The 23,984-nt window shown below is 47.0% G+C and overlaps 2 protein-coding genes and 1 pseudogene across 3 annotated transcripts; 1 reads left to right on the top strand and 2 right to left on the bottom strand.

Annotated features, from left to right (window-relative positions):
• Positions 1-5,652: 5,652 nt before the first annotated feature.
• Positions 5,653-8,728, top strand: LOC123071005 (sphingosine kinase 2). 2 transcript variants are annotated; one of them, XM_044494460.1, is made up of 10 exons: positions 5,653-6,138; positions 6,374-6,496; positions 6,603-6,703; positions 7,074-7,146; positions 7,262-7,354; positions 7,441-7,518; positions 7,606-7,676; positions 7,767-8,036; positions 8,156-8,278; positions 8,399-8,728. In XM_044494460.1, exons 1-10 carry the CDS (start codon positions 5,787-5,789, stop codon positions 8,594-8,596), a joined length of 1,482 nt encoding a protein of 493 aa, XP_044350395.1. In that variant the 5' UTR covers positions 5,653-5,786; the 3' UTR covers positions 8,597-8,728. The 2 variants fall into 2 exon arrangements, with proteins under 2 accessions (XP_044350395.1, XP_044350396.1); XM_044494461.1 differs by having other exon boundaries at positions 5,657-6,138; positions 7,262-7,348.
• Positions 8,729-8,900: 172 nt separating this feature from the next.
• Positions 8,901-16,103, bottom strand: LOC123071008 (disease resistance protein RGA2). Its single transcript, XM_044494463.1, has 5 exons — positions 15,930-16,103; positions 13,588-15,687; positions 9,894-11,747; positions 9,242-9,742; positions 8,901-9,125 (listed from the first exon to the last, which is right to left on the bottom strand). Exons 2-3 carry the CDS (start codon positions 15,613-15,615, stop codon positions 9,933-9,935), a joined length of 3,843 nt encoding a protein of 1,280 aa, XP_044350398.1. The 5' UTR covers positions 15,616-15,687; positions 15,930-16,103; the 3' UTR covers positions 8,901-9,125; positions 9,242-9,742; positions 9,894-9,932.
• A 1,178-nt stretch (positions 16,104-17,281) lies between these two features.
• On the bottom strand, positions 17,282-23,962 carry LOC123071004 (putative disease resistance protein RGA4; annotated as a pseudogene).
• Between the last annotated feature and the right edge of the window lie 22 nt (positions 23,963-23,984).

Below are 23,984 nucleotides of genomic sequence, written 5' to 3'. Positions count from 1 at the left end.
CATGAAGGATACTAGTTGGGTGGTCCCTGCGATCGAAGGTGGTCGGACAAGCCGACCATGGGTCGAATTTTGGGGCGACCGACTCTATGGCATAGACGTCCCTTAGTGCATGCTTGCGCTCCCTTTTGGGGATGTGGGTGACATATATCATGTTCATCGTTTTCACATCGGGGGGAAACTTCTTCTGTCCCCCTGTGTTCGAAGGGCGGGGCTCGTCATCGTCCTCGCCTTGAGGTCCTTTCCCCTTATGTTCGGTATTTAACTCACCGGCTTGTTTAAAAACCCAGCAGTTCCTATTGGTGTGGTTGGCAGACTTCTCAGGGGTGCCATGAATCTGGCAAGGCTATCTATAATTTTGTCCAAATTGGATGGACCGTCTCTATTTCCTTTGAACGACTTCTTCTGCTGATCGGGTTTGGATCCACTGAATCCGACGTTTACCGCCTGCTACCTCTTGAGCTTGCATTGGGTTTTCCCTTGAATAGGAAAGGGTGATGCAGCAAAGTAGAGTAAGTATTTCCCTCAGCTTTTGAGAACCAAGGTATCAATCCAGTAGGAGACAACGCGACAAGCCACCGAATACCTGCACAAACAAACACCAACTTGCACCCAACATGATAAAGGGGTTGTCAATCCCTTCATGGTTATTTGCAAAGTGAGATATGATAGAGATGGATAAATGGCAAAGTAATATTTTTGGTATTTTTGGTTTATGGAATGGAAAGTAAAAGATTGCAAGGAAAATAAATAGGAAACTAAAAGTCTAGATCGGAAACTTGTATGATGAAAATAGAAGATTATATGATGGAAAATAGACCCCGGGGCCATAGGTTTCATTAGAGGCTTCTCTCAAGATAGGAATTATTATGGTGGGTGAACAAATTACTGCCGAGCAATTGATAGAAAAGTGCAAAGTTATGACGATATCTAAGGCAATGATCATGAATATAGGCATCACGTCCGTATCAAGTAGACCGAAACGATTCTGCATCTACTACTATTACTCCACACATCGACTGCTATCCAGCATGCATCTAGAGTATTAAGTTCATAAGAACAGAGTAATGCATTAGGCAAGATGACATGATGTAGAGGAATTAACTCAAGCATTATGATAAAAACCCCATCTTTTTATCCTCGATGGCAACAATACAATATGTGTCGGTTCCCCTTCTATCACTAGGATCGAGCACCGCAAGATTGAACCCAAAGCTAAGCACTTCTCCCGTTGCAAGAAAAACAAATCTAGTTGGCCAAACCAAATCGATAGTTTGAAGAGACTTGCAAAGATATCAGATCATGCATATAAGAATTCATAGAAGATTCAAATAATATTCATAGATAAGCTGATCATAAATCCACAATTCATCGGATCTCGGCAAACACGCCGCAAAAGAGTATTACATCGAATAGATCTCCAAGAACATCGAGGAGAACTTTGTATTGAGAATCAAAGAGAGAGAGAAGAAGCCATCTAGCTACTAGCTATGGACCCATAGGTCTGTGGTAAACTACTCACGCTTCATCGGAGAGGCAATGGTGTTGATGTAGAAGCCCTCCGTGATCGAATCCCCCTTCGGTAGGATGCGGAAAAGCCCCTAGATGGGATATCATGGGTATAGAAGGTTGCGACGGTGGAAAAGTGGTTTCGTGGCTCCCTGGATGTTTTGGGGGTATTTGAGAATATATAGGAGGAAGATCTAGTTCAGGGGGTCACCGAGGGGCCCACAAGGTCAGGGGGTGCGCCCTACCCCCCTGGGCACGCCCTCCACCCTTGTGGCCTCCTCATGGCTCTTATGACTTGCACTCCAAGTCTCCTGGGTGTCTTTTGGTCCAAGAAAAATCATCGCAAAAGTTTTATTCCGTTTGGACTCCATTTGGTATTCCTTTTTTGCGAAACTCTAAAACAAGGAAAAAACAGAAATTGGCATTGGGCTCTAGGTTAATAGGTTAGTCCCAAAAAAGCATATAAAATAGCACATTAATGCATATAAAACATCCAAAATAGATAATATAATAGCATGGAACTATCAAAAATTATAGATACGTTGGAGACGTATCATCGACGTATCCTCAGTTTCTTCGTTGTTGTTCCGACGCTTATTTTTGGCACGTCGTGGCCTTCCATTGCTATCCCTGGGCTCATAGGTGCCAGGGTCACTGGTGTTGTTGCTTCTACGAGCCAACCAACTATCTTCGCCTGCACAGAAGCGAATCATAAGTGCAGTAAGAGCTGCCATAGTTTTAGGCTTTTCCTGACCGAGGTGTTGGGCGAGCCATTCGTCACGGATGCTATGCTTAAAGGAAGGCTTCGGCATACGGACAGTCAACAATTTGGTTCTTTTTGATTAAGAACCGGGTCCAGAGTTTGAAGGCTAACTCTCCGGGCTGCTGGACTATGTGACTAAGGTCGTCAGCATCCGGTGTCCGGACATAAGTGCCTTGGAAGTTGTCTCGAAAAGCATCTTGCAAGTCCTCCCAGCTGCCAATGGAGTTCTCTGGGAGGCTATTCAACCAGTGTCGTGCTGGTCCTTTTAATTTTAGGGGGAGGTATTTAATGACGTGGAGATCATCACCGCGAGCCATGTGAATGTGGAGAAGAAAATCTTCAATCCATACAGCAGGATCCGTCGTTCCATCGTATGCCTTGATGTTTATGGGTTTAAACCCTTCTGGGAACTGGTGCTGCATTACCTCATCGGTAAAGCACATGGGGTGTGCGGCACCTCTATATTGGGCGACATCATGACGGAGTTCGGATGACATCCGTGTCCGGTTCTCGGCCCGAACTTGGTGATGCTTGTCGTGCTAGGCTTGATGTCCGTCGTCTCATGTTGGAGCATGTCCCCTTGATTCATAGATTGATCTGGTCTGGCCGGATCTATTGTCCAGGTCCTGACATAAGTCGTGTAGCCCGAAGCCACTACCTCTTTGCCTCTACGGCGAGGTGGTGTCGGCTGGTGTTCGGCATAATTAGCCGCTTTGTCCCGTCCAAGTGGTGGTCGGTCCTGTTCATCAACATGGTCGTATTTTGATGGTATTGGCTCAAGGGCCTTGTCGTCGAATTGTGGTAGTAGTCTGTGCTTTGGGTTGGGCGCTCAAGGTTGTATTCTTCGGCAGGCAGGACCTTGGCCCATCTGTTGTTGAGTGTATCCTGTTCGGCTTAAAGTTGTTGCTGTTTATTTTTCAGGCTCCTCGCAGTGGCGATAAGTTGTCGCTTGAAGCGTTTTTGTTCGAGGGGTTCCTCTGGTACGATAAAATCTTCGTTACCAAGGCTAACATCCTCCTCAGAGGCCGGTAGATAGTTACTATCTTCCGAATCCTCATGATCGACAAGTTTGTCTGGGTTGACTTGTCCTTCTTCCCACTCATCCTGCTCGAGCGCAGGCTCGACGTGGTGGTCGGAGTCTTCGACATTGTCCGGAGTGTAGTTATCTCCGGTGCCAGTATTGCTTTCTTTTCCCGATGCGATCGTGAACGGCGCCGCTGATGTCGGCGCTTTGGTGGTGCCTCGACGGGCTTTTCCTCAATCCAATCCTGAGTGTCATCATTGTCCTTCTTTTCGGGCATATCCACCATGTACACGTCGTATGTAGAAGTGGTCGTCCAACGCCCAGTGTTAGGCGGGTTTTGGCCTGGTTCGGCTCCGGCATCGTCGTCCATGCCGTCGATGTCTTCGAAGGCGTAGTCTAGCATGTCGGTTAGGTCCTCGACAATGGCTATCAAGTGGGTGGTGGGTGGGACATAAAATTCCCCACTCCCAGCCCCCAGTTCAGGCTGGGCGTAGTTCAGAAGTGATACTTCCGTAATGGCGAGAGATCGCATTAGGTCCAGTGCCTCGTTTAGGAGCGAAAGCTAGACAGGTGACTGAGGATCTGCGGAGCTGGGTCCGGTAGTCACCTCTTGGCCGAGCTCGATGGACGCAGACCTCGAGAGTTCAGAATTGACATCCAGAGATGAGTCCGGCTTTTCGATGACAGGAAAAGTCCTGTTGGACTCCGGGCCCGCTGACAGCATGATCACCTCTGGGTCTCCGGCAGGTAACTCCGTAAAAGGGGAGAGTCCGGTGGGGTTTATTCTCCCGTCTTCAGGCAGAGTGGCCCGCTCTGGATTTAAGGCCAGGGCGGGTACGAGGGTCGATCCCTGAGCAAAATCTGATGGTGGATCCGACGGGCTTCCTTCATGTAGATGAGGAGTGGCGGCCGGGGCCGAGAACCCTTCGAAGATCAAGTCTCCTCGGATATCAGGGATGTAGTTCAAGCTTCCAAACCTGATCTGGTGACCAGGGGCGTAGCTGTCAATCTGTTCAAGGTGACCAGTCGAATTGGCACGCAGAGCGAAGCCGCCAAACACAAAGAGTTGACCGGGGAGAAAAGTCTCCCTGGAAACAGCATCGTCGTCGATGACAAGCTGCGCCATCAATCCTTTTGCTGACGACATAGCGGAGCTCTTAATGAAAGCACCAATGTCGGTGTCAAAACCGGCAGATCTCAGATAGGGGGTCCCGAACTGCGCGTCTGAGGATTGATGGTAACAAGGGACAAGTGGGACACAATGTTTACCCGGGTTCGGGCCATCTTAATGGAGGTAAAACCCTACGTCCTGCTTGATTGTATTTTATGAGTATAGAGGTTACAAGAATTGATCTACCTCGAGATCGTAATGGCTAAACCCTAGTTGTCTAGCCTATGAGAATTATGATAGCCTCTACGGACTAAATCCTCCGGTTTATATACACACCAGAGGGACCTAGGGTTGTACAGAGTCGGTTTGTAAAGGAAGAAAATAACATATCCAGACGCCAAGCTTGCCTTCCACGCATATGGGAGTCCTACCCGGACACGAGGGGAAAAGTCTTCTGCTTTTATCTTCACGGCCCATCAGTTCTGCCCATATTAAACGGTCCGGACACCCGAGGATCCCCTAATCCAGGACTCCCTTAGGGGAGGGGTCTTGTTCCGCTTTTAGGTGTTCTTGTGAGTTCATTATGGTTTGTGTCATGCTCAGAAAGAAGAGGCGGTGGCGGCTCCCTAAAGATAAAATGAGGTTCACTCCGCCTAGCCCACATTTTGGTGACGCCTCTAGCGTCGTCGGAGGGTGTGTGGTGATGTGTCTCCGCTGGATCTTGCGGGATTCGATCGGTGTTGGTCTTCGGTGGATTTGCTTGGATCCAGTATTTGTTCATGTGTCTACAGGTTGTATCGTTTCGATCTACTACATTTCTCTTCATCGACGACGGTTGTTGTTCTGATGCGTTGGTCGTATGGGGCCTTAGCACAAAGACTTCTCAACTGTCTACTGCAACAAGTTTGGCCCGGCTCCGGTGAGGGAGGGACGATGACGGCGGTCGGCAGCGTGTCTTCGACTCGCTCCAGTGTTTTTAGTCGTCGTTAGGTGGTCTACAAGTATAGATGTAATTTTTGTTATTTCTGTGTTATTTGTACTGTGATGGCATGATGAATAGATTGAAGGTTTTGTGATTTTTTTAAAATTGTCTATTGACAACATTAGTTTTCTTTTCCAAAGTAAATAAATAAAAATGAAAAATAATAAAATAACGTACGTTTTCTTCTCGTCCATCAAAATACTCAAACACACGGCAACAAGCCGATCACTGGAGCTCGCGAGCAGTACGCAAGTCGGAAACCCACGTCGTACTGGAGTCCATCGACCGATCCACATCTCCCTCTGCATCTCCAACTCCTCCGCCCTGCTGCGCGGGCCCAACTCGGCGCCAAAAAATCCATCTCGCATCTCACGCTCTTCTAGCTCTATCTCCCCCCGCCATGGAAGACCGGCAAGCCACCGGCGGCGCCACGACCAAGGTCCGCGCGAACGGCACGCCGGCCGAAGCGACGCTCTCCACCACCACAGGCGGCTGCCCCGAGCTCCGGTGGCGCTGCGCCGGAGCCACGGTGGAGAGGAGCCTCTCGCTGGAGGCCGACGTGCTCGGAGCCGAGGCGAGCGGCAAGGAGGTCGTCGTCTGCGCCTTCGTGGTGGAGGACGCCGCGAGACCTCCGTCGTGCGCCAAGGCTGGAGGGAAGAGGCGCAGGAGGGAGTACGTTTTCGAGATGGCCGACGGCGAGGGCGCGGCCGCCGCGTGGGGCGAGACGCTACGGGGCTGCTTGGACTCCTTCGGTACGTGCCTTTGGTGCCTCCGTCCGTCGTGCCGGTCACCACGCGACCAGCCCAAACTGTCTCGGATTTTTTCGATTCCTCTGATGATGTACAGTGCTTCTCCAATCTAGATGTGACGAGCTGCTGCTCTGCTTTATCAACCAATTTTTTATGGGATTATATCAGCTGTTTCTAGTTTAATGCGATGCTCCATTAGCGTAAACGATTCATATTTCGTGATGACATGTGATAATAGGGCGGCCCAAGAGATTGTTCGTCCTCATCAACCCCTACGGCGGCAAAAGACGGGCAAGCAAGATCTACGAGGCAGAAATCAAGCCCCTGCTCGAAGCCGCCGGCGTCGAAGTCACAATGCAAGGTAAGGTTCTCCGTGGTTTTTTGAAGCGCGATCTTCTTCTCCTACATTCTTGGCTCTTGCGGTTATTTTGATCCGCCTGGTCCGTGGTTTTGTTAATTTGTTTCAGAGACCCGGTACCGGGGGCATGCCCGGGAGGTGGCGTCCTCTCTGGACCGTGCGAGATACGACGGGATCGTCTGCGTCAGCGGCGATGGCGTCCTCGTGGAGGTTGGTAACACGCAATATTCTATACCATGTTTAGGTTTGCATGGCTGGCATGGCACGGCATGACAGGGGTCGAATCCACGGCGTTGACTCCAGTAGTTGGCATCCGATATGCAGCTGCGAGTTTGACTTCACATAATGGTAATGGATGGATCTCACATGATCATCTTGTCTGGAAGGCTGGCGATAAACGAAAAGAAAACTGAGAGATATTAACAGCATCTGATGCAAGTTTAGCTTGAGCGTTTGTAGTGCCTTCAAATATACTCATTCGCAGAAAAAAAATCTACTAAGAAAACATAGAAAATGTCGTACATGCTGTAAGGTTCCTACTTTTTTTTTTCTTTCTCATGCTGACATTTCTGGCATGTAGCTTGTGAACGGAATTCTGCAACGATCAGACTGGGAGGAAGCAATAAAAATGCCAATTGGGGTAGTTCCAGCTGGTAAAAACAACTGATCTTTTTTTGAATGAATAACAATCGATCTTTGGTCAGACACTAGTAGCACAAAAGCTTCTGAAAGTGCTCAAACATGTGTGTTGGCTTGTTATTTATGCAGGCACAGGAAACGGCATGGCCAAATCGCTTATGCATGCTGCCAGCGAGACGTGCTCAGTTTCGGACGCCGTATTTGCCATTATCAGAGGTCATAGTATGTTTTCAGGCACATAATATAAGTTCCCACGGCATTTTCAAATAGAGAAATCTGATGGAAGCAACAACTCTCTCGTTGCACAGGTCACAAGCAGGCCTTGGATGTTTGCACTATAGTGCAAGGGGGAAAAACCATTTTCAGCGTGCTGTCAACTACTTGGGGTACGCAACCATGAAATCAACAATGTCTGTCAAATTCCAATGGAGCTTCTGCGGATGCTTGATCTGACTCTTTCAGAAAAATTACAGGTTTGGTGGCGGATGTTGACATCGAGTCTGAGAAATACAGGTGGATGGGGAGCGCGCGGTTCGACTTTTATGTGTGTATAATCTTGGTTCTTTTGTAATAACTTGAAATCTTTGGAAACTGATGCCTCACATCGTAACGAGTTCTTCCTGATTGATCTCAGGCTCTGGTTCGCATAATGAACTTGCGCCGATACCGCGGAAGCGTCCACTTCGTGCCCGCCCCGGGCTACGAGGCATACGGAGATCCTGTCAAGCAAGCCGAGACTCCCATCGTGGAGCAAAACGGCGAATCTCAGGTGTGCTCTTATCAAGGTCCTAGGGCCGAGTTTCAGTGTTCAGACTGGAGATCCATCAATGGCCCGTTTGTGGGTGTGTGCGTCTACAACGTGCCATGGGCTGCTGAGAACGCCATGGCAGCTCCTGAAGCCAAGGTAATATTTTGTCTTTGTTTCCCAATGCTAATCTGATCAAGCTCTATTTGGTTCTGCAAAACCTGCCCGTTGAGTGCTGGTGTAATTTTTGCGACATGCACGGTGTGGCTGTGATGCAGTTCTCAGATGGCTACATGGACGCGGTCATACTGAAAGACTGTCCGAAGGCCGATCTTTTGGCTCTGCTGCTGAAGATGAGCGACGGGAGCTACGTGAAATCACCACATGTTACATATCTCAAGGTCGGCCATTTTTTCACTGTCAACCTGATCATCAACTTACAGCGATTCAGAACACCGTGCCAACCTTCTTCATAGAGTGGTTCATCAGTAGAATTTTTTCTCACTGGTTTGAATTTGCAGGTGAAATCATTTCGGTTATCGCCGGGGCAGCTCGTGGAGGATCCGAAAAGGGGCGGCATCATAGACGTGGACGGCGAGGTGGTTGCCAGAGGAGAAGGAACATACGGCATGATCCAGGATCAAGATTTGATGGCCTATGGCCCTTCTGTTCAGCTCACCGTGCACCAGGGCCTGGCCACTGTATATTGTCCCAAATGATCCTCCTTTGCTTCTCCTCTCCAGAGGTTGTCCGTTTGTGTCGATTGCTTTATTCTTGTTCATATTTTAAAAAGTACTCCATTGTATCCAAAACAAGATTCTTTCAAGAAAAGGTCACACGTCTCTGAGCAACACAATGTGCCTCGTCTTGCTTCAGTTTCAGTTCCAATCCCAACCAACCCAAACCGTTGGCGCCCCGTTGTGCTTTCGTTGAATCAGACTGATGCCGTATCTAGATAAATCTAAGACAAGCTTCTTGGAACCGAGGTACTAAATGAAATTATTGAATGCTAGTACATCTCAGTTCACAAGGGGTAACTTTTACAAGCATCACCAATCAAAAGTAACACGCCAAGACAGGATAACAAATTAACGACAATAACTGTAGAACAGATATTCAAATTTAGTCAAGCGTTACATCACTGGTGGTGGAGCCGTTCAGAATGGAAGAGCGATGCATGCAGCAATCGTCCAAGGCGGCAGAGAGAGCTGAAGGCGAGGTCACTGGAGGGGAAAGATGTTGGGCCTGCTGAATGAAATTAATGAACGAATGAAACTTTGAAAATAATGAAGCATTTGAAAGATAAAAAATGAAACAAATATTACAAAAGTTCATATTCACAAAGGCACTGGGGAAAACTTTACCTTTTTCTTTATAGTTGTGAGTCTGAATTGGTTGGCGCTAGCAATTTCTTCAGACTTCACGGTTCTCATCTAAAATGTGAGTGTATATTCAACTATTCGCTCAGTCTTGACAAAGAGGTCTCCAATTACCTTCATCCAAGACTAACTGCAGAAGTTCATCTACAATATGGAATTAGCCCTCCAGAAGTACATGGGATATCTAAGTGAATCTCAGCTAACAAGGGATAGATAACTGTTACAACCATCCAAGTGCATCTCAGCACACAAGGGATAACTGCTAGTACAAGCATCACCAATCAGAAGCAACACTTCAGGATAACAACACAACGGCAATAACTATAGAACAAGATTCAAATTAGACATGTGTCTCAGTCCAGGTGGTGGAGAAAGTGGAAGAACGATGCATGCAGTAATCAACGTAGAAGGGATCCTGAGGGGTCGGCAGTAGTGACAATGCCGAGAGAGTTGAAGGGTCACCGGAGGGGATAGATCTTGCACCTACTGTTTGAAACACAAGAATAAATGCAACTTTGAAATAAATGAAGCATATGAAAGATAAAAAATGAAATAACTATTACGAAAGGCTGTCTTTATTTTATTTTTTTGCAAACCTCAAAAGGACTATCTTTGCAAAGGCCGGTGGATCATTTACCTTTCCATTTATTTGTAAGTTGTGAATCCGAACAACAGTTCATCTGAAATCCTTCCAGCGGATATGCGCAATTTTTGGCCAGCTTTCTCCGTCAGGCGCTTGGCAGCTCTCGTTCAAGCGTTCACAACCCCAAACACATATATGTTGGAGGGAGGATGGCAAATCTGATAAAGATGATATGTTGGGGCAGTCATAGATATCGAGTGTCGTCAGACTAGAGAAGCACTTCAGATTTCCTGGTAGGGACCACATTTCACACTCACCTAATCTAAGGCACTTGACGGATGTGAATTTTGCAGATTCTTCAAATGAAACGGATGATTCCTTGCATCCTTCGAGAGACAGAAATGGTGGAACTACAGAACCTTCATCCGAGAGCATCTGGTTGAGCATCACGAGGCTGCTAACATAGAGTGATTGCTGCACCCGAAACTGTGAAATGCAGTTCGCGCTGAGCTTCGGGACATCTGTCAAATGTACGTCGTGAAGTTGCAAGAATGGCAGGCCTTCGAGAAAGCACAGATCAGGGCAACGTCCCAGTGATAAGGATACAAGGGAAGTCAGATGACCGATAGACAAGGAAGTGGAGCTTCTGCAGCCATACATGCTAAGAATTTTCAGGTGTGGCAAGTCACTACTGAAGAAATTATCTGCAACCATGCACTGGTATATACAGAGCTCCTCAAGAGACGACGGCAATAAACCTGCTCCATGTGTCAAGTCTAAAGAAGGGCAGGAAATCAATCTAACTTTCGAAAGAGAGGTAGCAGCTCGTAAGCCTCCTAATGACTTGAGGCACCAGCAATATCTGATGAACAAAAAGTCCAGCTTTGTCAAATGTTGGAGGACCACTTGCGACGGAAGTGTAGTTAAAGTCATGATCTCCATTAAGAACAAATTTCTCAGTGACGTCAGACCGCCAAGGCAAACAGCTAATGCCCCATCTGTAACACTGCATGAAGAAAGACGAAGTTCGCGAAGACCTGATGGTGGAACCAACGGCAAGTTGATGCTTCTTCCATAAATGAATCTCAGCCTCTGCTCGTGGCAACATATCCATGCTTTAATTATATCATCTTTCAGCATTACCTCGCCGTTCTCTCTTTCTAGAGCACTTGCAATGGTTTGAAGATGTGACATGTCAGCATCCATTAATGCCATCATTTGCTTCAGAGATGAATGTTCAGACGATAATACTTCCCTAATTCCCAATACAGAATCCACCTCCCATATCGAAGCAAGTTGTGATGCCAAGTAGTCTGTTCTCATGATGTTTTCCCTCTGATCATGCTGTTCTAGCTCATCACTGGTAATAAATATAAGCAGTGGGCAACTGCTAATTGATAAGTATGCAAGGGTTGCTGGAAGACACGATAACGTTTTCAGAGTCGAGACACTCTCGAGCTCTAGTTTTGAGCAATGCCTGAAGAGCTCAGTATTGAGTGGCAGGTCTTCTAAGGCACTGCAATCGACAAGCTTAAAAGATTCCAAATTCTCAAAATACGAACCCTCAAGTAACCAACTTGGATACGTGGCAGATTTATAACCCTTGATCTCAAGGCCTTTCAGTTGAGGCGGTGGCATCAAACCTTCTAGAATCTCCAACTGTAAACTGTCATCTGCATTCTTGCCATTATTGCAACTCCAGACAAGGGCCAAGCTTCCAAGATGACTTTTCTGATATAGCTTCGACTCTAAGGCTTCATTCTTTCCAGTGACATTCTCGACATTTCTGACTCTTAAACTGCCACCAAGCTCTTTCATGTCTCTGAGCTGCCACAACTCATACCCCTTCTGCTTTTGCACACAAAAATCTTCAACATGCTGGAGCGAAGTTAGCTTGCCTATATAAGGCCAACTCCACCGCGCGACCCTATCCTGTCCGCCCCGGTCCGTTTGGGATAAAAGGGACAAAGGAGGCGGCCCAGCGCGCGACGGCCCGGACCTATCCTGTCCGTTTTGTGTCCGGGCCGACCCATTTCGAGCGCAAACTTGCGCCGGGTTTGGGTCGCGGCGGACACCAAACGGACGCGCCCTCGTCCGCGTCGGGGCCGCGTGGCAGGCGGCCACCTACCTTCCTCCCGCCCACATCAATGCGCACGGGCGGGCGGCCCCACCTGTCATCCACACATGGAAGGGTCGCCGTCCTTCTTTAAGTGGGAAGCGTGGACCGGTCGTCGTCCACACTGCCCCACGCCACCCCGCGGCCTCCTCGAAACCCGACAGCCCCAGGCCCCAAACCCTAGCCAAGAACTCGCCGGCCGGCCGCCCCGCAGCCATGGGGCTCTGGAACTACGGCCGCAAAGGCAAGCACGACCGCGAGGCTGGCTCCTCGTCGGGGCGTCGCCGCGGCTCGGTGAAGAAGGAGGAGCCGGCCTCGCCATCGCCACCACGCCGGGCCCCCTCGCCGCCCGCATTCTCCATCGCCCCCGCGTCCGCCGACGAGCGCGACCGGCACTACATCCGCGCTGAGGTGTGCCGCTGTTATTGGGAGACGAGGACGCAGATCCCCTGGAGCGACGCCCACCTCCCCAACAACTGGCATTTGTCGGCCGACCGCGTGCCGATCCCGCCGGTCCCGGTGACCGGCCGTGCGCGCCGCCAGGAGATCGAGCGCCGCCGCCGCCTCCTCCCGGACGACCTCTACTACGATCCCAGGTACGCCCCCGACTCGCCATTGTGGGACACCTGGTTCCGCGATGAGCACGACGCGCGGCGGGCATCCTATTTCGCCGGCACGTCGATGGGGCCACGGCGGCCACGCCCAGAGGGCCGAGCGGCCGCTCCCCAGGAGCGCGGGCGTAGGGTGCTGCGCGGCCTCACGCCCACGCCATCGCCGTCTCCATCGCCACCACCACCTCCTCGCATGACGGCGGAGGAGGAAGCCTGTCTCGTGCAGCATGTCATGGAGGACTCCATGCGCACGCACGACGAGCGGCAATGGGATGGCTTGGAGGAGGCCATGGCACTGTCTGCCGCCGGCGACGTGGCCTTCCTGGAGCTGCAGATGGCGGCCTTGACAGAGGAGAGGAGGAAGGACGCCATGGAGGAGGAGCCGGCGGCCGCCTTCCAGCAGCTGGTGGGCGCGGGGTGGGCCTGGTCCTGCACTGCTCCGGAGATGGCCGCCAGCCTGGGCGTGGACTGGCGCGCCACTCCGCCGCAGTCACCCGAGCGGGAGGGGTCGCCACGGGAGGAGGTGTTGCAGGCACCTCCCGCCGTCCAGCCCGCCCCCGTCTACCAGGCACCGCACGCACCGCCGGCCCACTTGTGGACGCCGCCGGCCTACGTCGACCTCGTCAGCGACGACGACGACACCGGCGGCCAGTGAAGAGCGCCACGGCGACGGCAACGACGGGCACGGGCAGGAGCGCGCCGGCGGCGACCGTTTTTTTTTCTTTTTTATGTTTAATTATTAATGTGACGAAATTGGGCCGTTTTGTGGCCATGGACCCCCCTAACTAAGTTTTATCTTTTATTAAACTGCGTTTATTTACTTTTTTAGTCATTTTTTTATGTTTTCTTTTTTTTATTGTTTTTCTAAACACGGACGTGATTTGGGGTGCGGCCGCGCGGTGGGCGCACACACGACCCAATGAACACAGCCGGACACGGGCGTACCCATCGGCGCCCCAAAGGGACAAAACCGGCCAATCCGGACGTCCGTTTGGGGTCGTGCGGTGGAGTTGGCCTAAGGGATTTGAGGCAGAGCTACTTCATACATCCTGTATCCCAGATCAGGATACCCTTCAAGATGTCGTAACTTGCTTAATTTACATAGTTTGTGCGGCAAACTCGTAACTTTATGGTTCAACAGAAGTAACTGTAGGTGGTAAAGAGCACATAATGATCGAGGCAATTCGGCAATGGAAGTTTTAATGAGGTTTAAATACCGAAGGTGTTTCAGCTTACCCACAGATTCGGGTAGCTTGTTACTATTGTAGAAGCACAAATAGAGTACACGTAACTTCTTCAAGTTTTGAAGTACCTGACTGAAAACATCGCTCACATCATCTGTAAGTGGGTCAATGCAGATAACAGTGCGCAAATGATGTAGCTTGCAGATACTGCGCTGATGTTGTTTCATACTCTCAACACGAACAGACAGACGACGGACGGTGCATGGTATTTCTGTCACCTTATCATCTTCTAATCTGAAACAGTCTTCTTTAGAGAGCGACTCTGCCAAATCATGAAGAAGATCATGCATAATGTAGTATGTGTCCATAAATCTTTCAGAAAATGGTTGCAAGAAAGACCCAGAAACCATCTCATTGAGGTAATCCTTTCCAACATCTACCATTTTCCTGTTCTGGTTGCACGGATCAACAAGCCCCTCCGCTATCAGCAGGTGAACCAACTCATAAGTGTTATACCTGTGCCCTTTTGGAAACAAACTACAATATAGAAAGCACCTCTGTAGACGTGGATCTAACTTCTGATAACTCCACAACAGAGCCATTCTAGGCTCACTTAAGTTGTCAATCTTTAAAGTCAGAGCATCTTTCCAGGCAGAGATATTCATTTTCCCTTTCAACTGGGAACCAACAACTTTTGCAGCCAAAGGAGACTGTCCAAGCCTTTTAGCTATCTCCTCTGCAATCACCTCTAGCCCTTCAAGCAACGGAGGGTCTCTAATTTGTGCTCCAGTGAAGGCATAGTATTTGAAGAGTGCCAAGAACTGAGTATCTTCCATGCTTTCCAAACGGAGCACCTTTTCACAGTAAAGAGCGGAAGGAAATGTATCCCGTCGAGAAGTTACCAAAACTTTGCTTCCCTTGTGCTGAGAAACTAGGGGAGCTAACAGTTGGTCCCATTCCATCTGATTACTCGAATCATCAAACCAAACATCATCCAATACAAGCAAGAATTTCTCTGACTTCTGCAGTATGTCCCTTAATTGGCAGTGGAGAGTATCCAGATTATCAAGACGTGGGCACTCCCTCTTAGCTGCGGATTCGATTATCTCCCGTGTATGACGATGGACATCAAGTTTGCGTGAGATGCACACCCACATCCTGACATCAAAATGTTCTTGTACCCTCTTGTCATTGTAAACATGTTGTGCCAAGGTGGATTTTCCCATACCTCCTGCTCCGACAATGGCCAAACCCGCATATACAGCTGAATTAGCTTCAACAGCAACTGGCTCGGTAAGAAGGTTTATTATATCATCGCGATCCTTGTCACGACCTATTACTTTCAGAGGTGGTAATGATGTGGCCTGAGGAATAATGGGCCTCTCTGCAGTGTTACCACCTGGTAAACAAAGAAGCTCAGAGAACCCCTTCCCTTTCGCTAGAATGGCCTTCAGTTCATTCAGCTGGCAAAGTAGCTTCTTGTTCCTTGGGCGAACATTGGATAACCTGTTAGATGCAGCACGCAGAGGCTTCAAAATAGTGCTGATGGATGAGGCACACAGTGGCGAGGAATCTCTCCCAGTCTTTGCTTTGCGCTCAAGGAGGTCATACTCATGCATGTCCAGCAGATCCTCAGCCTTGTAGAAGGCTTCTTTGAGCTCTTGGATCCATTTGTCCAACTTGACCCTGTGGTTGCCTTTGTTAGCTGCTTCAACCATCAGCTCGAACTGCGGCATAATTGTGCTCTCCAGTTCATGGAGCTCACTTGCCATGTCCACCCCAAGGAATGTTGAGGCATCTGCGAGGAGCCTCTTCAGGATCGGCGATGTTGCCAACTTTAAGCCAGCCAGCGCCACCCCAGTCATGGAATCACAGGGTACTGTTCGTTGGGGATTGGGAAATGGCTTTTGCACTGCAAACACAAAGATCTTTGGCAGCTGTGTAAATAGACAAAATGGCAGGGAATTAGAAAGACTTTATGAGGCAAACAATGGCATACACCAATTAGATGAAAATACCCGTAGGAGCGGAGAAGAACAAAACAAATTAGTCTACTGCAGTATGTTAGAAAAGAAAAGAAAAATTAAAGCAGAGCCCTGCAAGCAAATTTGTTTCTTTTGTGTGGACGGAACTATCTGTACAGGGGAAACTAAATAGCATAGGAGGTTGGAATGCTTACAGAGGTGAAGGAGTGAAGGACAGAATCGTTGCTGGAGCCACCACGGCGGCAACGGTAATGCAAGGTTGCCGACGAGGAGGACTGGAGAAGTGTTGTAATACAAGAGAAATCAGAACCAGAGCTCACCAAACAGCAAGACAAGAGAGCAAAATATCTGAACCAGAGGTACACTGGGAGCTGGTAGTCTCTTTCTGTTTCTCCACCACGACCACGATTAAGGCCTTATCTCTGAAAGCGATGGCCAAGAATAAGTATTGGTGTAATTTGTGTGTGGTTGCAATCCAGTTCTCAGGTGGCTACATGGATGCAGTCCTACTGAAAGACTGTCCGAAGGGCTGATCTTTTGGCTTTGGCGCATGTTACATATCTCAAGGTTATAGCCATCTTTTCCCTGTCAACCTGATTATCAACTTACAGTGTTGAATTTGTTTTCCACTGCTTCGCAGACGTGGGTGGCATCGCAGACGTGGATGGTGAGGTGGTTGCCAGAATGGAAGGAACGTACGGCAGGGACCAGGATCAAGATTTGATGGCCTATGACCCTTCTGTTCAGCTGACCGTGCACCAGGGCTTGGCCACTGTATACTGTCCCAAATGATCCTACCTGCCTTCTCCTCTCTCCAGAGATTGTCCATTCGTGTCAATTGCACTATTCCTGTTCATATTTTCAAAGTACTCCATTGTATCCAAAACAAGATTCTTTCAAGAAAAGGTCACACGTCTCTGAGCAACACAATGTGCCTCGTCTTGCTTCAGTTTCAGTTCCAATCCCAACCAACCCAAACCGTTGGCGCCCCGTTGTGTTTTCGTTGAATCACACTGCGACCACCATTCTGGCAAAGCTTTTCACTGGGACGGCTAGTCGCCAGCGATGTCTTCACTTCCCACTCCCAGTGAGCACATTTAACTATTCACTCGGTCTTGACAAGGGTCCTCCAATTACCTTTCCAAAAGTAACTGCAGAAGTTCAGCTGCAATACGGAATTATGGAGCTTAGCCCTCCATAAAATTACGCAAATGATAAGTGCGACACGTCAGGTGCGTGGCAGTCCGGCCCTGACGTTTTTTGATGACAATTTCAGTCACGCAAGGATGGCAAATTCCAGTGATACACGGCAAATTTCTGTCAAAAATAAACTGAAGTGCGAAAGTTGTCATTCTTGCGAACTAAAGTTGTCATCCTCGCGTAACTAAACTTGCCCTCGAAAACGTTCGGAGTTGCCATGTGCTCGTACCTGACGTTCGGCACTTATCAAGGTCCAGAATTATTAGATGAAATTAGAGTGTACATGAAATTATTGGATGCTAGTGCATCTCAGTACACAAGGGGTAACTGTTACAAGCACCACCAATCAAAAGTAACACGCCAAGATAGGATAACAAATTAACGACAACAATTGTGTAACAGAGATTCAAATTTGAACAAGCTTCGAACACTAGTCGTGGGGCCGTTTAGAGTGGAAGAGTGACGCATGAAGTGATCGACGAAGGCAGCGGAGAGAGCTGAAGTGCAAGTGAGACTGAGGCACTCCAACTCCTGGCAGGCAGCGGGTGGAGACGAGATCACCGTAGGCGAAAGATGTTGGTCCTACTGCATGAAATAAATGAACGAATGGAGCTTTGAAACAAATGAAGTATTTTAAAGATAAAAGATGCAACAAATATTACAAAAGTTCATATTTGCAAAGGAACTGGGGGAATTTTACCTTTTTTCTTTATATTTATGAATCTGGAAATTCTGTGAATTCCTTCCAGCGGATATGCTCAATCTTTGGCCAAGTTGCTCCATCAGGTGCTCTGCAGTTCTTCTGCAAGACTTTAGAGTTCCACAAGACTATGTGCTGGAGGGAGGATGGCAGATCTGGTAAAGATGATATATTGGGACACATGTGGATTTCCAGTTTTGTCAAGTTGGAGAAGCACTTCAGATTTCTTGGCAGGGAACTCATTTCGCAATAACTTAACCTCAGGCACTTGACAGATCTGAAATCTGTTGATTCTTCAAATGAAACGGATGACTCCTTGCATCCTTGGAAAGACAGAAATGGTGGAACTGTAAAACCTTCAGCCGAGAGCATGTGGTTGAGCATCGCAAGGCTGCTAACATATAGTGATTTTTGGACCCGGAATTGTGAAATGCACTTCGCGTCAAGCTTTGGGACGTCTGTCAAATGTACATGGCGAAGTTGCAGGGAAGACAGTCCTTCAAGAAAGCACAGATCAGGGATACCTCCTAGTGATAGTGATTCAAGGGAGGTCAGGTGACCAATCGACAAGGATGCAGAGCTTCTGCACCCAAACATGGAAAGATGCAGCAGGAATGGCAAGTCACTACTGAAGAAATTAGTTGTAACCATGCACCGCTGTATACGGAGCTTCTCAAGAGATAATGGCATAAAATTTGCTCCATGTGCCAAGTCTAAAGAAGGGCAGTCAAACAATTGAAAATCTGAAAGAGAGGTAGCAGCTCGTAACCCCCCTAATGATCTGAAACACCAGCAGGATGAAATGTAAAGGTCGTTGAGCTTTGTCAAATGTTGAAGAACCACTTGCGATGGAAATGTAGTTAAAGTCATGATCTCCATCAAGGACAAACGTCTCAGTGACGTGAGACCGTCAAGGCAAACAGCTAATGCCCCATCCGTAATACTGCATGAAGAAAGATGAAGTTGACAAAGACCAGACGGTGGAACCAAGGGCAAGCTGATGCTTCTTCCATAAATGAATCTCAGCCTCTGCTCGTGGCAACATATCCATGCCTTGATGATATCATCTTTCAGCATTAACTCACCAGTCTCTCTTTCTACAGCATTTGCAATGGTTTGAAGATGTGACATGTCAGCATCCATTAATGTCATCATTTGCTTCAGAGATGAATGTTCTGACGATAATGCTCTCTTAATATGCGATCTGGAATCCACTTCCCACAATGAAGCAAGTTGTGATGCCAAGTAGTCTGTTCTCATGATGTTCTCCATCTGATCATGCTGTTCTAGCTCATCACTGGCAATAAACATAAGCAGTGGGCAACTGCTAATTGTTAAGTGCATGAGGGCGGCTGGAAGATAAGATAATGTTTTCAGAGACCAGACATTCTTGAGCTTCAGTTCAGAGCAATGCCTGAAGAGCTCAGTATTGAGTGGCAGGCCTTCTAACGCACTGCAATTGACGAGCTTAAAAGATTCCAAATTCTCAAAATGCAAACCCTCAAGTAGCCAACTTGGATACATGTCAGATTTGTAACCCTTGATTTTCAGGCCTTTCAGTTGAGGCGGTGGCATCAAGCCTTCTAGAATCTCCAACTGTAAACTATCATCTGCATTCATGCTATTATTGCAACCCCAGACAAGATTCAAGCTTCCAATATGACTTTTCTGATATAGCTTCGACTCTAAGGCTTCATCCTTTCCAGTAACATTCTCGAGATTTCTGACTCTTAAACTGCCACCAAGCTCTTTCATGTCTCTGAGCTGCCGCAACTCACATCCCTTCTGTTTTTGCACACAAAATTCTTTAAAATGCTGGAGCAAAGTTAGCTTGCCTATATAAGGGATTTGAGGCAGAGCTACTTCATACATCCTGTATCCCAGATCTTGATACCCTTCAAGATGCCGTAACTTGCTTAATTTCCATAGTTTGTGAGGCAAACTCTTAACTTTATGGTTTAACAGAAGTAACTGTAGGTGGTAAAGAGCACATAATGATCGAGGCAATTCGGCAATGGAAGTTCTAATGAGGTTTAAATACCGAAGGTGCTTCAGCTCACCAACAGATTCAGGCAGCTTGTTACTATTGTAGAAGCACAAATAGAGTACACGTAACTTCTTCAAGTTTTGCAGTACCTGATGGAAAAGATCACTCATATCATCTGTAAGTGGGTCAATGCAGATAACAGTGCGTAAATGATGTAGCTTGCAGATACTGCGCTGATGTTGTTTCATACTCTCAACACGAACAGACAGATGACGAACGGTGCATGGTATTTGTCACCTTGTCATGTTCTAATCTGAAGCAGTCTTCTTTAGAGAGCGACTCTGCCAAATCATGAAGAAGATCATGCATAATGTAGCATGTTGCCCGAAATCTTTCAGAAAATGGTTGCAAGAAAGACCCAGAAACCATCTCATTGAGGTAATCCTTTCCAACATCTACCATTCTCTTGTCCTGGTTGCATGGATCAACAAGCCCCTCAGCTATCAGCAGGTGAACCAACTCATCAATATTATACTTGTGTCCTTTCGGAAACAAGCTGCAATATACAAAGCACCTCTGCAGACGTGAATCTAACTTCTGATAACTCCACAACAGAGCTGTTCTGGGCTCACTTAAGTTGTCAATCTTTAAAGTCAGAGCCTCTTTCCAGGCAGAGATATTCATTTTCCCTTTCAACTGGGAACCAACAACTTTTGCAGCCAAAGGAGACTGTCCAAGCCTTTTAACTATCTCCTCTGCAATCTCTTCTAGCCTTTCAAGCAAGGGGAGATCTCTGATTTGTGCTCCGGTGAAGGCATAGTATTTGAAGAGTGCCAAGAACTGAGTATCTTCCATGCTTTCCAAACGGATCACCTTTTCACAGTTAAGAGCAGAAGGAAATGTATCCCGTCGAGAAGTTACCAAAACTTTGCTTCCATTGTGCTGGGAAACTAGAGGAGCTAACAGTTGGTCCCATTCCATCTGACTACTCAAATCATCAAACCAAACATCATCCAACACAAGCAAGAATTTCTCTGATTTTGCAGTATGTCCCTTAATTGGCACTGGAGAGTATCCAGATTATCAACACGTGGGCACTCCCCCTTAGCTGCGGATTCGATAATCTCCCGTGTGTGACGATGGACATCAAGTTTGCGTGAGATGCATACCCACATCCTGACATCAAAATGTTCGTGTACCCTCTTGTCATTGTAAACATGTTGTGCCAAGGTGGATTTTCCCATACCTCCTGCTCCGACAATGGCCAAACCCGCATACATAGCTGAATTAGCCTCAACAGCAACCGGCTCGGAAAGAAGGTTTATTACATCATCACGATCCTTGTCACGGCCTATTACTTTCAGAGGTGGTAATGATGTGGCCGGAGGAACAATGGGGCTCTCTGTACTGTTACCAGCTGGTATGCAAAGAAGCTCACGCAACTCCCTGCCTGTCACCAGAACGGCCTTCAGTTCATTCAGCTGGTGAAGTAGCTTCTTGTTTTTGGGAGGAGATTCGATAACCTGTTAGAAGCAGCACGCAGAGGCTTCAAAATAGTCCTGATTGATGAGGCACGGGGTGGCGAGGACTCTCTCCCACTCTTTGCTTTGCGGTCGAGGAGGTCATACTCGTGCATGTCCAGCAGATCTTCAGCTTTGTAGAAGGCTTCTTTGAGCTCCTGGACCCATTTGTCCAACTTGACCCTGTGATTGCCCTTGTTAGCTGCTTCAATCATCAGCTCGAACTGCGGCATGATGGTGATCTCCAGTTCATGGAGCTCGCTCGCCATGTCAACCCCAAGGTATGTTGAAGCATCCGCGAGGAGCTTCTTCAGGATCGGAGATGCTGCCAATTGCAAACCAACCAGCTCCACCCCCGTCATGGATTTGCAATTTTTGGGGGGTATTTTTCTGCTTCTTGACTTCTGAGAATGCACGGAATCGGGTATAGTGTAAAGACAAAAGACACAAAATGGGGGAAAGCTAGGAGGATATAAACAGGCAAGCAGGTAAAATAACTCCAATGACAGATTTTTTTCTTCTCTCTTTCCTTTTTATGGGGAGTGGGGTTGTGGCTACTTGGATAGTTGGATGCAGGAGGAGATGCAGAAGCGTTTATTCAGGGGAAATGGGCGGAAAACTAACAGGTAGATCACGGTAAACAGGAGCTAAAACTTTTTCCCCTCTTGCTTTTGACTTACTGTTTTTTGGGTATGGAATGACCCAAAGAAATAAAAGAAGGGCGACAGAAGTGCTTCTGGAGGGGCAAATTAACGGTGAAGGCAGCAATGGGTGAAAAACCTGTAGAAGTGGGAAACAATAGATCAATTAGTGAATTGCAAAGAGAAAAGGAACACAGCACAAAGGGCAGGTTTTTCTCTCTCCTTTTGTGCCACAGAAGTATTTCAAGAGGTAAAAAAAGATAAGAGGAGGGAACCTTGCAAGTTAAAACAGCAAAGGAACTCCTGGAGGTGCAAACACGCGGTGAAGTCAGCAACGGATGGAAACACGAGGTGCAAATACGCGGTAAATGACAGACGAATTAGTAAACTGCAAAGGGAAAATGAACACAACACAAAGGGCAGGTTTTCTTTCTTCTTTGTGCCAGCATAAGTATTTCTAAAGGTCAAAAAAAGAGGGGGGGAATCCAATAACAAGTTAAAACAGCAATGGAAGGATCTGAAGCTTACTCAGATAGTGGACCTTGGAATTAGAGTTACTGGAGCGGCATGGCAACGATGGCGGATGGAAGGCTGCTGGAGAGGTCGGTTGGAGCTAGTGTTGTATTACAAGAGAAATGAGATACAGAACTCTCCAAGCAGCAGGTCAACAAGACTATTGATATGATCCAATGTACACAGCTCTGATCCAGCTACTTGTCTTTTCTTAAATTGAGCCGAGCTGGACCTGCTAAAAAAACTACAGTAACCACTTTGGATAGCTCTCTAATCAATAAAAAATGTGCCTAGGCTACAATCGATAAAATAAAAACAAGTGACAGTTCATTCATGTTATGAAACTATGAAAATACTCGTTCAAAGAGCATCCCTTGACATATTTCCGTAGTTTCAAATAATCCGATGGTGATAATGGACCTGGTGTTAGCACATCAAAACCAACAAAGCCAATGAACTGGTGGCTTACATTACCTGCTTCTACCATTTTATTCTTCCTCACTATCACTGGCTTTTCACACTTTCCAAGTACCGTTTCAGTTCAGAAAGCTATGATCAAGAATAAAATATGACTCTTAGTCTTCGACTACAGGAAATCCATGAAGATGTATAATTTGCAAATGGGTAGCATGATTTCCATCAAACTACGTGATACGATTCACCATCGGACTGGGTTCCGTGAAAACGCAAACCAGAGGAAGGTGAGATGAGTCTGGGAAAAATGTCCTGCCAAGCATCATGTCAGAATAATAATTAGCTTTTTTTGTCCTACTAAAAGCATACAAATTCAAACGAGTTCTGAAAATCACACATATAATTCAGTAGAAGATCTGAGATTCACATCTGAAAATTGCACATGAATTAATTTTCAATCGGAACAATTTTGGCATGTTAAAATATCTGAAAATTTATTCAGCTTGCAAAGTTCAGAAAAAATTGCGGAAAAACACCAAAAGATCAGAAAAAATAACATTTACATTCATAAAAGACAACTCTGTTTAGAAGTTTTGGGTGTCTATTTGGTTAAGGAAGAAAGCACACTAGTGAGCCAGTCTTAAGGAATAGGCATGTTATAAGAGAAATAACCTGAATTACAGGCATATGTTATAGTATTAGTTATCATTTCCTAAGGAAGAATTGGTAGATTAGCAGGCATATGCAAACATTCTACATTGAATGGACATCACAAACGAACATTGTACAATTGTACCGTATATAGCCAATATGCAACAGAATCCATCGACTTTCCACACAAAAATGCATTTTTATCATTGACAAACAAGAGAGTCTAATCCAAATTACACATATTGATGGCACTGCAGTAGTGATCCAACGACCACATAGTACAAAGAAAGGAACAATTCAGAAGCAAACCTTACAAAATCTTTATTGACATCGAGAAGTAACAGAGTTGGAATACACTATCCATACTAAACTATCAAATCAATGATGCAATTTGGTTAAACCCAAGTGTAGACACATCATGACTTGTATTTTCATAACTGAACATCCATGTATCTTTGGACCAGTCCAGGATAAGCAAGTGCACAAAGCTAAAACACCAATGCAATCAGTTCCAACTGCCCTAGATTAAAACAAGATTGTTCTTGCAAACTGAAAGATCATAATATCACCAGGACAGTGGAATATAAATTGGCACTTATTGCTCCATATTATTGATGGAGAAG

Source organism: Triticum aestivum, chromosome 3B (genome assembly GCF_018294505.1).
Source record: "Triticum aestivum cultivar Chinese Spring chromosome 3B, IWGSC CS RefSeq v2.1, whole genome shotgun sequence".
Taxonomy (NCBI): Eukaryota; Viridiplantae; Streptophyta; class Magnoliopsida; order Poales; family Poaceae; genus Triticum; species Triticum aestivum.
The sequence above is the reverse complement of the archived record's forward strand: the minus strand, read 5'-3'. Positions and strand labels throughout refer to the sequence as shown.